General features: G+C 45.9%; 1 protein-coding gene across 1 annotated transcript; it reads left to right on the top strand.

The window, feature by feature from the left end:
- Positions 1-5,705: 5,705 nt before the first annotated feature.
- Positions 5,706-15,464, top strand: LOC121866385 (hairy/enhancer-of-split related with YRPW motif protein 1-like). Its single transcript, XM_042366027.1, has 3 exons — positions 5,706-7,214; positions 9,579-9,796; positions 14,271-15,464. Exons 1-3 carry the CDS (start codon positions 7,042-7,044, stop codon positions 14,984-14,986), a joined length of 1,107 nt encoding a protein of 368 aa, XP_042221961.1. The 5' UTR covers positions 5,706-7,041; the 3' UTR covers positions 14,987-15,464.
- Positions 15,465-15,903: the final 439 nt, after the last annotated feature.

The following is a 15,903-nucleotide window of genomic DNA, read 5'->3' as shown; positions in this document are numbered from 1 at the left end:
CATTCCCACACGTACACACACACACATACACTCATACAATACACTCACGTACACACATGTACATAACTACGTATACACATATTCGTACACTCACTCTTACGTGCACACACATTCACGTACACACTCTTACGTACACACGCACGCACATCAGTACAGTGTAATATTTATATTTGAGAGAGAGAGAGAGAGAGAGAGAGACAAAAAATAGGGAGGGAGAGAGGGAGCATAATGGACTAAGCTATGACCCTCGTGCAGCGTGGGAAGGTTGAGGAGGGGGGGGGGTGGAAGCTGGTCTGATGGAACACCTGCTTTTGCGATGGTGATAGTGGTGGTTGTTGGTGGTAGTGGTGGTGGTAGTTGGTGGTAGTGGTGGTTGGTAATGGTGGTGGTAGTTGTGGTTAGGTGATTGAGGTGGTAGTATGCATTTATTAATTTACACACAAAATGATCCGAGAATTCCTTCCAAAACACCGTGCTGTAACTCAGCTCTTCTCGCCGCGGGAAACAACATGGAGGGAGGGTTGGGCACGGTCACCCTCTGTAAACTCCACTAAAATAAGGCTTGTTTATGGTCGTCCTGCCATACCCTGAGGAGAAAATATCCCAGTCAAATATCCAAACAAAATATGAGATGTGATCGGTCGGTCAAATCCATCACGTCAACTTTAACGTCAATAACCAAAAAAAAAAAAAAACGAAGTTGAACGCTATTTATCTATCCCACATTATATATATATATATATATATGAAAATACACGAGACTTGCCTTCAGGGTGTATAAACGTGTAAGTACTGTATTCAGACTGTATCTCGTTAGAGGAGATTTGAAATGATCTGCTATTTGATATGATATTAAACTCGCCTGTGTGACCGAGCGGCATCGTACATCTGTCACCTTGTGGGCGGGATTCTCGGAAATTCATACAATATTTCTTTTTCCTTCTAACTCATGGTGTGAGAATGCCACTAATTGCTGTAGACAAGTGTAGTGTGTAGAGTCTCAGAGCAATTTTGACGCCATTCATATTTCTCATCTTTTGTTAGGGGCTTTTTTTTTACTGTAAGAAAATAATAATAATAATAATAATAATAATGACATAACTAACCCGTCCTAGGGGTCACTCACTGCTCACTGATATTTAATACTACTCAAAACAAATATCTGAATCAAGAGTCTGTATCAAATATCTGCTCCCATCCCTACCCTCTCTTCCTTCCCACCTTTCTCACTCCTCTCCCACTCCTCACCTTTCCTCCTCTCTCCCACCCCACCTTTCCCTCCTCTCCTTCCCCACCCTCTCACCCACTTCTTACCCCCCCTCTCTCCCCTCCTCCACACACTTGCTTTAATCATCAACAACTAAAAGAAAAAAAGAAGAACAGTGAGACTCCTACAGCTGGTTGATTCTGTCTACTGTTACACCTCCCTCATAGTACCCCACGCCCCATAACACGCCCTCATAAATTCCCGCCCCATACGATATACACGCCTCATAACACTCCCCACGCCCCATAAGACATACACGCCTCATAACAATCCCCCGCCCCCATAAGATATACACGCCCTCATAACATCCCCACGCCCCCATAAGACATACACGCCCTCATAACAATTCCCCACGCCCCATAAGACATACACGCCCTCATAACAATCCCCCACGCCCCATACGATATACACGCCTCTAACAATCACGCCCCATAAGACATACACGCCCTCATAACAATCCCCACGCCCCCATACGATATACACGCCCTCATAACAATCCCACGCCCCATAAGACCTACACGCCCTCATAGAGCCACGTCCACCACGCCCTATAAGACCTACACCCCTCGTAACATTTCCCGTCCTCTACCACGCTACCATACCCCATACACCTACACGCCCATGCAACCCCTGATATGCCTCATAACTCCCCCCAAAGACCAACACGCCCCACTCCTCCACGTCTCTACCACGCCCCACCTACACGCCCTAACACTCCCCACGCCCCCATAAGACCTACACGCCCTCATAATCCCCGCCCCATAAGACATACACGCCCTCATAACAATCCCCACGCCCCATACGATATACACGCCCTCATAACAATCCACGCCCCCATAAGACCTACACGCCCTCATAGAGAGCCCCACGTCCTCTACCACGCCCCCACAAGACCTACACGCCCTCATAACTCCCCACGCCCCATAGACCTACACGCCCTCATAACACTCCCCACGCCCTCATGATACCCGCCACGTCCCTCGAAACACACTACTCCCTCCTAAATCCTATTTGACCTCACATTACTACTGTTATTAGTTATGTTACAGACTATTGCTAATTACTGAGTACATACACCACTCTATGTATGTATGTATGTATGTATGTATGTATGTGTTATTCTATGCAAGTATTTGTGTGTACTGTATACACTGTATAGTGAACCTGTGTGTACGTCACCTCCACCCCTCACTCACCACCTCTCCCTTCCCCGCCCCCCTCAGTATTTTCCCACGGGTGGGGAGGGGGAGAGAGGGGGAGGGGAGGAGGGGGAGAGCAGACCGACGCTACCATCTGGGTCGTGAGGGGCACGCTGAGGGATGGGGGGGGTGAGGAGGGGGTAGGAGTGATCTCTGCCGCCTTGCCCCCCCCCCCCGCACGACAGCTGCGATGCCAAACCTGGGTGTATGAGGGAGGGAGGGAGGAAGAAGGGAGGGAGAGGAGAGCCCATGAGTGTAAGAGTAAGTGGAAGGAGGTGATGAGGTAGGATGACGAAGAAGGGAAGGAGAGAAGGAAGGGGAGAGGAAGGAGGGAGAGAAGGAAGGAAATGAAAGAAGGAAGGGTGAGTATAAAACATTAACTGATATTCTAAATAAATAAATAATTATCTTTTACTGTCTACATTGTCCTTTATCTTTAACCCGAAGAAGAAGAAGAAGGCAACGAGAATAAAACAGGTGAAAGACACAGTTAACTTTACAACCGCAGAAGCAAACACCAACCAACAACGCTTTTTTGGTTATTACAAATAATCCCCCTCTCTCTAAATCCAAGCTGAGAGAGAGAGAGAGAGAGAGAGAGAGAGAGAGAGAGAGAGAGAGAGATTCAAGCATATTTTTAAGCTGTCCTGCAGATTCCAGAACACGACCACCTACATACATTCACCAAGCTTGAGAGAAAGAACAGCTTATTGTGGACGTGTGTGTGTGTGTGAGGAGCAGCTTACCCAAGGCAGGTGGTCACCCCCCCCCCCCAAGCGTGTTGACATTCGAGAGGCAACTGGATAAGAAGTTGGTAGATCGAGATGTCAAGGTGCCCATAAGAAGTCTATATTATTCGTATATTAAAACCACTAACACACTTAATACCGACTAGTTTTATAAAGACGTGGTAAATGTTAATAATAATAATAATAATAATAATAATAATAATAATAATAATAATAATAATAATAATAATAATAATAATAATAGCAATAAAAGTAATAAAATATAAAAATAAATAACAATAATCATCACCACCAACAAAAACAACAATAATAATAATAACAATAATAATAATAACACGAAGCTTCTATTAAAAAAGGACGTAAATAACCTGAGTAATTAAAGTACGGTCATTAATTAACTTTGTAAATAATTTAACGAAGGCTTTTAATAAACTTGTCAATTATTATCAATTCAGTAAATTAGTACGTAAGTAATTTAGAGTTAATTGAGTCGTAAATAACAAAATAAAAAAATGGAAAAATTATTGAAATATTAAGTTAGTAAATTATGTTGGCCAATTAGGTTACATTATAAGTTAACAAATAAATACAGATTTGTTAATTAATTGGCAAGTAATCAAAATAATACTAAATTGGAAGAAATTTTAATTCACAAACTAATAAATGGTTCAATAAGTAAATTAAGCAAATGATTAATTGGTAAATACACAGACAAACTAATCAACAGGTGAGTTTATTGATAAATTAGAAACCTATTAATAAGTAAATCACCAATTAAGCGGAGACGAAAAAAAAACAGGAAAAAATACAAAATACAAAATAAAAACCTAAACTGTTAATATTAAATAGATGGAAAAAAACAACTTTGTAATAAATGAATAAATTAAAGCTGGACATTATTCATACTTTTATTAACTGAAGAAATATACTTGACATTTATACACAAGACAATAATAACAATATATAAAGTGAATAAAATTTATCGCTCGAGAAAAACTAATAATGCCAGAATCAGTTAATTAAATAATCAATAATTAAATGTTGGTAAAGTAAAGAATTAAGAGAGAGAGAGAGAGAGAGAGAGAGAGAGAGAGCCGTGGGAACTGACCAACATATCGACCTCCAATGCTGAGCTGCACTAATGAGCTAATGACTTCACCTCCTCCCCCCCCCCCTCCTCCGTGTTATTTAAGTCCCAAGTCAATTAAAAAATAAGTCAAAGGGTCTCTATTTAACAACACTCTATATACAATGTACATGAATTAGCAAAATTCGCTAAAGTCGTTAAATATTTTTTAGAATATGTTATCGTGAGATCTATCTAACATGTGCACAATTAAATAGCTCTTTGGCATCTACTAATTACTTATGTTTGTCCATAATAAATAAGTCTCTCTCTCTCTCTCTCTCTCTCTCTCTCTCTCTCTCTCTCTCTCTCTCTCTCTCTCTCTCTCTCTTATAAATCTATAAATTGTTCAATACATTTATCTTAAGGTCCCATTTCGTGTTATTTTCTATCGGATAAAATTTTCACAGATAAATTGTAGCAGACGTTTCCTCCCTCCCAGTCGAGAATATCCCCACAATGAAGGTAATAAAGTGGTTAGGTTAGGTTAAGTTTAGGTTTAGGTTAGGTTTAGGTTAGGTTTAGGTTAGGTTAGGTTAGGTTAGGTTAGGTTTATGATAGGTGATGATGATACTACTACTACTACTACTACTACTACTAATAATAATAATAGATAAAAAAATAATAATAATAGTAATAATAAAATAATAATAATAATAAAATAATAATAATGATTCTTTTATTAAACATCACACACAATAAACACGGGTTACATACATGAAATTTTCACTGTACCAATAATTCTCAAGTTGATACAAGTTAATGAAAAAATGGGTTCAAAATAAATAATATCCACGTTAAAATTATAGGGATTTATTACCCATTAACTGTAATATCAAGTAATGTCAAGAAATTGTTTGGATTATAAGCAGTGCTGAGGTAAAAGTCATACTTAAGTACTTGATATTACTTGTCCTGAACACCACCAACTCGTCATCAATGTGGTATAGAGGTTGAGTGTTATAATGAAGTGTACTGTATACTGTAGGTGATCTATATAAAGGTGTTCTGAACAGTGATGGTGACAGTATACCTTCTTGAATGATGCTGTATATTTATAAGGGGTGAGGTAATTAGGTTAGGTTAGGTTAAGTGAGTAAGATGTAGGTTAGATTAGGTTAAGTAAGATGTAGGTTAGGTTAGTTAAGTTAAGATGTGGTGTTGGTTAGGGTTACAAGATGTAGGTTAGGTTAGGTTAAGTGAGTAAGATGTAGGTTAGATTAGGTTTAATAATATCTAGAATAGGGTAGATTAGGTTAGGTTATTTAAGATGTAGAATATGTTAGGTTAGTGCGCAGTCAAGTAGATTAGGTTAGGTTAGTTGAAGTTAGGTCTTAACTTGTCTAGCTTAGGTTGCTATTCTAGATTAGGTTAGACTAGAATAATTGTGTTACTACGTTAGGTTAGGTGCAGCCACCCTCCACCTCGCCTCTCGCTAGGCTTGACTGCTGCCTCAGTGGTTGTTGACCTTCTACAGGTGGTCGTCGAGATGTGAGGTGTTGTCAGTGGATGCTCAGGTGGCATAGTGGGCGGCACCACCTGGCGGGCAGCACACACACACACTGTGGGCACCCCGCACATCGTTTAACCTGCCCTGTGTCACGCATAGCTCACCCCAACCACGCCGGAAGCCCAAACAGAATCCGCCTCTACACCGCCGCGTCGTAGAGGCTTGGGAAACTCTCCCGCCAGCCTGAAGTAGAAGGGCTCGATAAGTAATACTCCAAGATTCGCTCAAATGCAAGTTGAGGATAGAGGTGGTGAGGAGGGATAGTTGAGGTGTGTGGGATGCGTCCTTGTGGCTAGTGGTGGGCCCCAGGAGCAGTGTGCAGGGTTATTGTCGTGTCAATCAGACCGGCTACCGCGCACCTCAGGGCAACAACGACACGAGATCTCCCTCCTCCACGGACTGTGTTGTCAGTCTTCCTCTCTGTGTGGTGATGATTCTGGCCTTATTTAACCGAGTCTAAATTTTACTCAGGCTGTAATGTAGAGTAAGATTTAAGTAAGAAAGAGAGTAGAGATTACTGGGGAAGGAGTTAAACTAGAGTAGAGGAGGAGGGGAGAGGAGGGTGTGGCGGCGAGCGTGTGGTGGCGGACAGTAGGTGGCGAGAGGTTCACACGGTGCGCGTGGGAACACCGCCGCTCACACACTCGCACACGCACACACTCACACATGTACGCCACACGCACACATCGCCACCGCTTGTCTTGTACACCTACAAAATTCACTTTTAACTAAATCTCAACGTTGAATTTAACGTATTACTGATATACACCTAACGTAAGCCCGATGTTACAGTTTTGAGCGAGTAAATACGAGGTAGCGTGAGGGAGATAGAAGGGAGTGATCGTACGTCTGGCGACTGCGTGAGTCCCGCGGCGCACGGTTGTATATGAGGTCGACCGTCGCCCGGCACACGACACTTCCCAGCCCACCGCCGTCGTCGACACACGCACCGTGTGCTCTCACATACGCACGCACGTGCATGCACACCACTGCCTTGTGTTGAGGATTACGCCCACAACTTCTCATCCCCCAAGTGTCTTAGTTAACTGGAGTGCCTTTACTGTACAATATCAAAGTGATACAATATACAAGTGTCGTACCAAACAGTGACAAGTGACGTACATCAGTGAGGTATTACACGTCTTGACCCGGACGACGTGTCTGTTGTGGTATTGTTACTGGTGTGTCTTATGATCGTGAGCGGTCGTGCAACGGCGTTTAGCGGCGTGAAGCAGGAGGCAGGACTGTACGGGTCGTCGCGACCTCCGGGGCACCTTAACCACGTCGACGCCAACATTTGCAACATGAAGCGAACACTGAGTGAGAGTGACGGTGATGACATCTACTCTGGCGACGAGAAAGAGTGAGTTAACTCTCTCTCTGTTCATCACACTCCTGTTCTTCACGTTCATCATGATTGAATTGAATTGAAACAGTTTATTTAGCCAGAAAAATACAGATATAGAGTGGATAATAATTACAATATTAACATGGCTGAGCCAGTTGAGAACCTGAGCTCTCTTTTAGGCACCTGATATATACTATACATCTGTGTTCTTCATTTTTCCATGTTCACCTTTGTTCACGTAAACTGCCTTAATTTTCACCTGCGTTCTTGTTCACCTGCGTTCTTGTTCACCTGCGTTCTTGTTCACCTGTGTTCAGTTCACCTGCGTTTTTGTTCACCTGTGTTCTTGTTCACCTGCGTTCTTGTTCACCTGTGTTCTTGTTCACCTGTGTTCAGTTCACCTGTGTTCTTGTTCACCTGTGTTCGTGTCACCTGTTCATCATGTTCACCTGCGTTCTTATTCATCTGTATTCTTGTTTTCTTATTTTCAAATTTACTTATCTTAATATTTACATGTGTTCATATTATTTATCACTCGTTCACCAGTGTTCATCCTGTTAATTTTTTTTCATTATTGTTCATCACCTTTGTTCACTAGTCACGTTTACGTGTATTCATTATGTTGACTTCTGTTCACTACCTTTATATTGTTCACAATTATACATATAGTTCACTCATGTTCACATCATTATTCACCACAGTGTTCACTATTCACTACCTCGCCGTTCATTACAGTTTTCCTTCCTTCACCATTCAACATCACGTTCACAAAGCTCATTCATAATCACACCAAGTTCATGTTCTTAGTTCAATCCCGCACCATTATATTCTCACCTGATGGATGATTTTCCCCCTATAGGTGAAATACTTGCCCTTAACCTGCCTGTGTGTGTGTGTGTGTGTGTGTGTTTGTTGATGGTGCCGCCAAATGGATGTTATTTTTCCTGTATTTTATATGTCCCGATACATACATACATACATACATACATACATACATACACACATACACACACATCTCATCCATACTTAAACAATTGTCTCACACCCCTCCTCAACATACACATCTGCCTCATCTCCCATACATTCATACATACATGCCTTACCCCCCCACACGCATACATAACTCTCATTCTCCTAACACGCATACTTACCTCACCCCCTCATACCCATACCTGCATCATCTCCCCTCATACACATACCTGCATCATCCCCCTCATACACATACCTGCATCATCCCCTCATACACATACCTGCATCCATCCCCCCTCATACACATACCTGCATCATCCCCTCATACATACCTGTGACCTCATCCCCTCATACACATACCTGCATCATCCCTCATACACATACCTGCATCATCCCCCTCATACACACATCATCCCCTCATACCCCCTCATACACATACCTGCATCATCCCCATACACACACATACCTGCATCATCCCCCTCATACCTGATCATCCCCCTCATACACATACCTGCATCATCCCCTCATACACATACCTGCATCATCCTCATACACATACCTGTCATCCATCACATCTCATCATACTCTGCATCATCCCCCTCATACACACATACCTGCATCATCTCCCCATACACATACCTGCATCATCCCCTCATACACATACCTGTCATCCCCTCTCATACACATACCTGCACCTCATCCCCCCATACACACTCTGCATCATCCCTCACACATACCTGCATCATATACACATACACATACCTGCATCATCATCATACCTCATACACATACCTGCATCATCCCCTCATACACATACCTGCATACCTGCATCATCACACATACCTGCATCATCTCCCTCATACACATCACTGCATCCCTCATACACATACCTGCATCATCCCCTCATACACATACCTGCATCATCCCCCTTCATACACATACCTGCATCATACCTGCATCATACACATACCTGCATCATCCCTCATACACATACCTCCGCATCATTACACATACCTGCATCATCCTCATACACATACTCATCACACACATACCTGCATCATCCTCATACACATACCTGCATCATCCCCCTCATCATACACATACCTGCATCATCCTCATACACATACCTGCATCATCTCCCTCATACACATACCGCATCATCCCCCTTCACACATACCTGCATCATCCCCTCATACCTGCATCATCCCCCACACATACCTGCATCATCCCCCCTCACACGCATCACACCAATCAATCACAACCCACACATGCCCATACACGCCAACCCACACATGCCCATACACGCCAACCACCTCCCCCACCCTCCAGCATTCACATCATACCCACCACCTCATCCCCCACTCTTCCTCCTCACACCTGTCCAACTAACCATCCCTCTTCCCTGGTCAGCCTGGACGACTGCTCCTCTAGTGGCGGCGGTGGAGGGGCCTCCCGCAAGCGTCGTCGCGGCATCATAGAGAAGCGCCGCAGGGACCGCATCAACAACTCACTGTCGGAGCTGAGGCGCCTGGTGCCCGCCGCCTTTGAGAAGCAAGGGTCGGCCAAGCTAGAGAAGGCGGAAATACTGCAGATGACAGTCGACCACCTTAAGATGCTCCACACCAAGGGTAAGTGAGAGAGAGACAAACCCTCTCCTCCCACACAGGCCAAATGTTAGAACTAGGACACCTCATCACACTTCCCTAATACGCGGCTTCTTAAACATCCGTTGTGTCCCCCTCTACACACCCGAAGGAACCTTAACAGGAAGTCTCAGTAGGCTTCTTTCCATCCCTCCTCCTCCTCATCCTTATCCTCCTGGTTAAAAATAAAGAATTATCCTTCCTTCACCCCGCCACCCACCCCCTTACCTCCTCCACCCACCCGATAAAAAAAAAACAGTTCACTCACGGAAATAGCAGTCAGTCAGTCAGGGAGCCGAGCTGGTGGCGGCATAACGTGTTCGTGTGTGAGTCGTCTTTCGGTAACAATGGTGCTCCGTGGTGTACCCTTAGAGTGGTAACAATGGGTCCGTGTGGTGGGTAGTTCCGGGGAAATATTGGGGGGGATGTTGGTCAGAGGTGTGTGGGTAGGGGAGGGGGAGAGGGACCTCTGTGATTATGGTCGCTACTGGTGCTGCTGGTAGTGAGTGGTATTAGTAGTAGTGGTGATTGTGGTGGTAGTCAGGGAGTATAATCGTGACGCTGATGGTGGTAGTAAACAAATTATATTGGTGGTAATGGATAGTAGTAGTTTGTAGTGGTGGTGATTGTGGTATTAAAAGGCGGTACGAGTGATGGTGGTAATTATATTGGTGATGGTGCTAGGGGTGATAGTAGTACGAGTCCTGATGGTGTTAGTAGTAGTGGTCGTAGTAATAATAATAGTGGTGGTAGTGGTAGTAGCAGAAATATGATAGGGACACTAAATTTTTCGTGAGACCATGTAAATATGAAAGACACCTTGGCCAAATCCCACCATTTGCCAATTCGGCAAAAAAACTGAGAGTGAAGAAGCAGGTGGAGGGTAGAGAGAGAGAGATAAACTAGATTCGATTATAACTTTACTTTAGTTTGAGCGGGTTAGGTTAGGTTAGGTTTTAGCATCAATGGGCACCTGATTGAACAGTATGCAAAATGGAAACACCACATCATCCACTCCTACACTCCACCACACCCTCAACACCCCACCCTACACCTCAACACCCCACCCTACACTCTCATCATCCCACCCTACCATACACCCACCCTACACCCTCAACACCCACCCCCCCACACCCCACCCTACACCCTCCAACACCCCGCCCTACACCCTCAACACCCCACCCTACATCCTCAACACCCCACCCTACCTACACCCCCTCAACACCCCACCCTACACTCTCATCATCACCCTACCATACACCCCACCCTCAACACCCACCCAACACCATACACCCCTACACCCGTTCTCAGAGGTGGGTGGTGAGCAGGCAGGTTCCCAGGGCCCGGGCAGGGTTGTGCCCAGTGAGAGCCTTTACCCCTCACAATGGGAGGCCCCTCTCCACCTCCCTCTCCCTCCCTCAGCCCACTCTCCACCTCCCTCTCTCCCTCCTCAGCCCCTCCACCTCCATCTCTCTCCTCAGCTCCACTCTCCACCTCCATCTCTCCCTCCTCAGCCCACTCTCCACCTCCATCTCTCCCTCCTCAGCCCCTCTCCCCTCCACCTCCATCTCTCCCTCCTCAGCCCATTCTCTCCACCTCCTCCCTCTCTCCTCCTCAGCCCACTCTCCACCTCCCCTCTCTCCCTCCTCAGCCCACTCTCCACCTCCCCTCTCCCTCCTCAGCCCACTCTCCACCTCCCTCTCTCCCCTCTCTCCACCTCCCCTCCCTCCTCAGCCCACGCCCACCTCTCCTTCCTCAGCCCACTCTGTGTAACGTTCAGTGCCATAATATCCTGACAACGGGGTTAATTATTATGACCGTTGTAAACTCTACTCTGTAATCCTTTTGCGCTACCGCTCACAGGATGAGTGTGGGTGCACAATAAAGTAGCGGCTGTAAGCGGCAAAATCAAAATCAATCTCCGCCCCTCTCTCTCCTCAGCCACTCTCCACCTCCCTATCTCCTCCTCAGCCCACTCTCCACCTCCCTACCTCTCTCCTCAGCCCACTCTCCACCTCCCTCTCTCCCTCCTCAGCCCACTATTCCTCCCTGTCCCTCCTCATCCGTATCTCCTTAACTCCTTCCCTCGCAAAATCATCACCCCTCACACACACACACACACACACACACACACACACACTGCCTCCGTCCCTCCCTCCCTATACACGTACACATTCCTTCTTCCTTCCCTTAGGTACACTCCTCCCTACCACAACACACACTTCCTCCCTCCTTCCCTCATGCATCCCCTACTATAACACACCTCCCCAACACACCCTCCCCTTTACCCCCAACACACCTCCTCCTCTTCTCAACCTCCCCAACACACCTCTCCCTCCCCTCAACCTCCTCCCCAACATACACACCCCCAACATTCCCCTCCCCCACACTAAAAGGAATTCTGGGCATCTAACATCTGGCTGACTTACCACCACCTGTCCGAGCTTGTTGCCCCCTCCCCCCACCTCGCTCTCTCCCCTCTTCTTCCTACTTCCTCTCACCCCCCCCCACTCTTTATGTTGACACCAGCCCGCGTTCCTACTCCCCCTCTCTCTCTCTCTCTCTCTCTCTCTCTCTCTCTCTCTCTCACACACACACACTCACACACTCACACAATGGGCCAGTAGTTGTGTGTATTGAATTAGAAAGCGCGAGACGTGACTCGTACGTCTGTTGACACTGACAGACAGACGCACAGACAAAGGGAGAGATGTATATAGGCACAGACACACAAATGAACGGACAGACATCCACTCAAACGAACTTAACCACCTCCTACCCCCACCTAAATGAATTACTATTCTCTATCCCCCGTACATCCACCAACACTCATCTCTCCCCCATATACTCTGCTATCCCCCATACACCCCACCTATTCCACCCTACACACCCCCACACACCCACCTATTCCACCCTACACACCCACCTACTCGACACACAATAATTTTCCTATTTACCGTTTGAGAAATGACTACCTCCTCCGGCTACCATCATCAATGTTTATGTTTTGGACTGAACTGGGTCAGCTGATTGGCTTACCTCCCCTCCCCACACACACCTGGCCCGTCTCCCCCCTCGCCCCCACCCTACCCAGCTGAGGTAATCATGCACGATGTATGATGATGATGATGATTCTGTGTACATGATGGACTTTTATGATTGGTGTGTTGGGGTGTGTTAGGGTGTGTGGTTTGTGCTTGTGTTTGTGTGAAGGTTTGTTGTTGAATGGAGTGGGAGAGGGTGGGGGTGGTGTAGGGTGTGTTAACGTTGGGGGTGTATTGAGGGTGCGTTCGTGTTGGGGGTGGCAAAGTTGATATTTAATTGATAAGGTGTTGGGGTGTGTGTGTGTGTGGTGTGTGTGTTTCGGACGTGGCCTGTGTGTGTGTGTGTGTGTACGTGTGTGGGGTGGGAACGAACCACTGCCAGGGTGGGAAAAAGGTCCAAAGATCGCCCGACCCTGGTAACATCAGACGAGTTGCCAACTATTCATCATTTATTTATTTTTCCCCCTCTAAATCTTAAACTAATTTCTTCTCTTAATATCCCTCTTAGTTTTTCCCTCCCCACCAGATATGACAAAAATGATTCCCTCTTTAACTTCATGTCGTAAAAAATAAAATTATCAGAAAAACGTAAGATATTTCACGGTTCGTAAGTGAGAAAAAATAATAGTCATAATTTTTAAAACTGGCAACGATTGTGCGAACTCTCCTCGTTTTCTGTTGACACTTTCCGTCACCGTTCAGTCTATTTTAAACGGATTAGTTCCACAGTGACCGCGGCCCACCTAAAGTAACAACGGTGGGAACTTTTCTCTGAACGAAATGAATGAAAATTGAACGATGAGCAAAGTAGGGGTAGGGAGGGTGGATAGGAGGCGGTGTGTGTGTGTGTGTGTGTGTGTGTGTATAGATATGAGAATATGTGTGCTTGTGTATGTACATATGATGTGTGTGCGTGTAAGTGATTACTGGGTTTCAGCTGCTACTGGTTACACACACAGTCGAGAGAGAGAGAGAGAGAGAGAGTTCCCAGGTTGGGCACGACCTCAGGAAGATTCTGTCACGTCCCGGTTCCGCTCCCTTCCTCTACTTAACAGTTAACACACCATCCCTCCCGCTACTTAACACATTCTCCCTCCTTCTACTTAACACTCTCTTCCTCCTACTTAACACACTTTCCCTCCCTCTACTTAACACACTCTTCCTCCCTCTACTTAACACACCATCCCTCCCTCCCCGAGTCCCTTCTACTTCCACACTCCATTGCCTTAACACACTCATATTCTTTCCCTCTGCTTAACATCCTTTCTTTAACGAACTCTTATCTAACACACACACAATGTTTATCATAGATTTTAATTAAAGTTATTGGGGTATATAACACTAGTGTTTTAGTATGAGAGAGAGAGAGCCGTATCCATCACCCCATGCACTAATAGTAGCCGTCTTCCTCACAGGTCTGGACGCCCTCGCCTACGACCCCAACAAGTTCGCCATGGACTACCACAACATCGGCTTCCGGGAGTGTGCGGCGGAGGTGGCGCGCTACCTGGTCACCATTGAAGGCATGGACATCCAGGACCCACTGCGCCTGCGCCTCATGAGTCACCTGCAGTGTTACGCCGCCCAGAGGGACCTGGCCAACAAACAGGCAGCGTCCTCCTGGGGGTGGGGGTCATCGCAAGCGACCACCACTCCTACGACTTACCCTGCGGGGTCGTCTCTGTCTGGAGGGTTCCAGGGGCATGTGCTGCCCCCACACGGTGCCACACACCCCTCCCCCGGCCCCCACCACACATCCAGCCTGGGAGGCCTGGATCAGAGTCACGGCATGTCTGCCTTTAGCGCCCCGTCTTCCAGCGGCTCCAATGATCTGGGTAGTGGTGGGCCTGGGTGTAGCCTCGGGGCGGGGCAGGTCCCTCGTCTGCCCACCACGGGATCCGGGGCACCACAGATTCCTGCTGTCACCATGAGCACAGCCTCCACCCCTCACACCAACTACCACCTCAACCTCAACGCCCACACCTTCCCCGCCAACCCTTCCAACATCCCTAACCTGAACCTCTCCGGCAACACGGCGCCGCTCAACGCTGCCTCCTACAACCCCGGCCTGCAGCCTGGCGGCGCCGGGGTCAAGCCCTACAGGCCCTGGGGCGCCGAAATCGCGTATTGAATCGAACCAAGACCACACCTTCCCCACGACCCTCTCACACACGGACTCGACCATGGTGAATCATACTATTATCCCATAATTGGGAGTTTAAATTATGGCGAGAGTGACGCTGTGCAGGGTGAGTGAAGGGGAGGTGTGGGCAGGTTAGGGGAGGTGTAGGGGGAGCGAGGGGAGGTGTAGGAGGGACGTGACATTAATTAAAGATCGACTTTTACTGTGATGTGAATCCTTAGGGACCAGACATCATCATTATCATCTTCATCACCAGTCACTATCATCATTATTAGTCATTATCATAACCATCATTATCACTATCATCACTATCGCCATCACTATCACCATCATGTCCACACTCTGTAGTCTTAGTGCAATATTTAAGTGTTCAGTCCTGTGTAAATATGAATGTAAATATTTTTGTACATTATCGTGCTTCATATTTTTGTGATCTCTGATAGAAAATAAAAAAGTTTATAATTAACAGTCATTAATTTTTTCCTTTTACGAATCAACACTAAATGCGTCAATAATACACTACGTGATAAATAGGTTAAAATCATACACAAATACAGAAAACTACAAAAGGAACTAAATAGGTTAAAACAGGGGTGGGCAAAGTATGGCCGGCGGGCCACATTTGGCCCGCCAAATTATTTCTGTGGCTCGCCACTGCATTTGTATTTACAAATACAAGGCTTTACTTTGTGTTAATATTATACATTTGCATCTACATTAAGTGTGTGGCCCGCGAAGTGTGCCACCATTCATGAAGTGACCCCTCCATCAAAAATAATTGCCCACCCCTGGGTTAAAATCATACACAAATACAGAAAACTACAAAAGAAACTAAATAGATAATATTTTGTAGATGAATATCAATTTATTTCATTACAAAACCGACAACAATACCCTGAGATACT

Source organism: Homarus americanus, unplaced genomic scaffold (genome assembly GCF_018991925.1).
Source record: "Homarus americanus isolate GMGI-L3 unplaced genomic scaffold, GMGI_Hamer_2.0 scaffold16430, whole genome shotgun sequence".
In the NCBI taxonomy this organism is placed as follows: Eukaryota; Metazoa; Arthropoda; class Malacostraca; order Decapoda; family Nephropidae; genus Homarus; species Homarus americanus.
Note: the sequence above shows the minus strand (reverse complement) of the source record. Positions and strands in the feature narration are given on the sequence as shown.

What these genes read in the sequence shown, in the direction of transcription:
- LOC121866385 (XM_042366027.1), top strand. Translation starts at nt 7,042, where the DNA reads ATGATCGTGAGCGGTCGTGCAACGGCGTTTAGCGGCGTGAAGCAGGAG. An exon ending in TACTCTGGCGACGAGAAAGA is followed by an intron (nt 7,215 to 9,578) that starts GTGAGTTAACTC and finishes TTCCCTGGTCAG; the next exon opens with CCTGGACGACTGCTCCTCTA. An exon ending in TAAGATGCTCCACACCAAGG is followed by an intron (nt 9,797 to 14,270) that starts GTAAGTGAGAGA and finishes TCTTCCTCACAG; the next exon opens with GTCTGGACGCCCTCGCCTAC.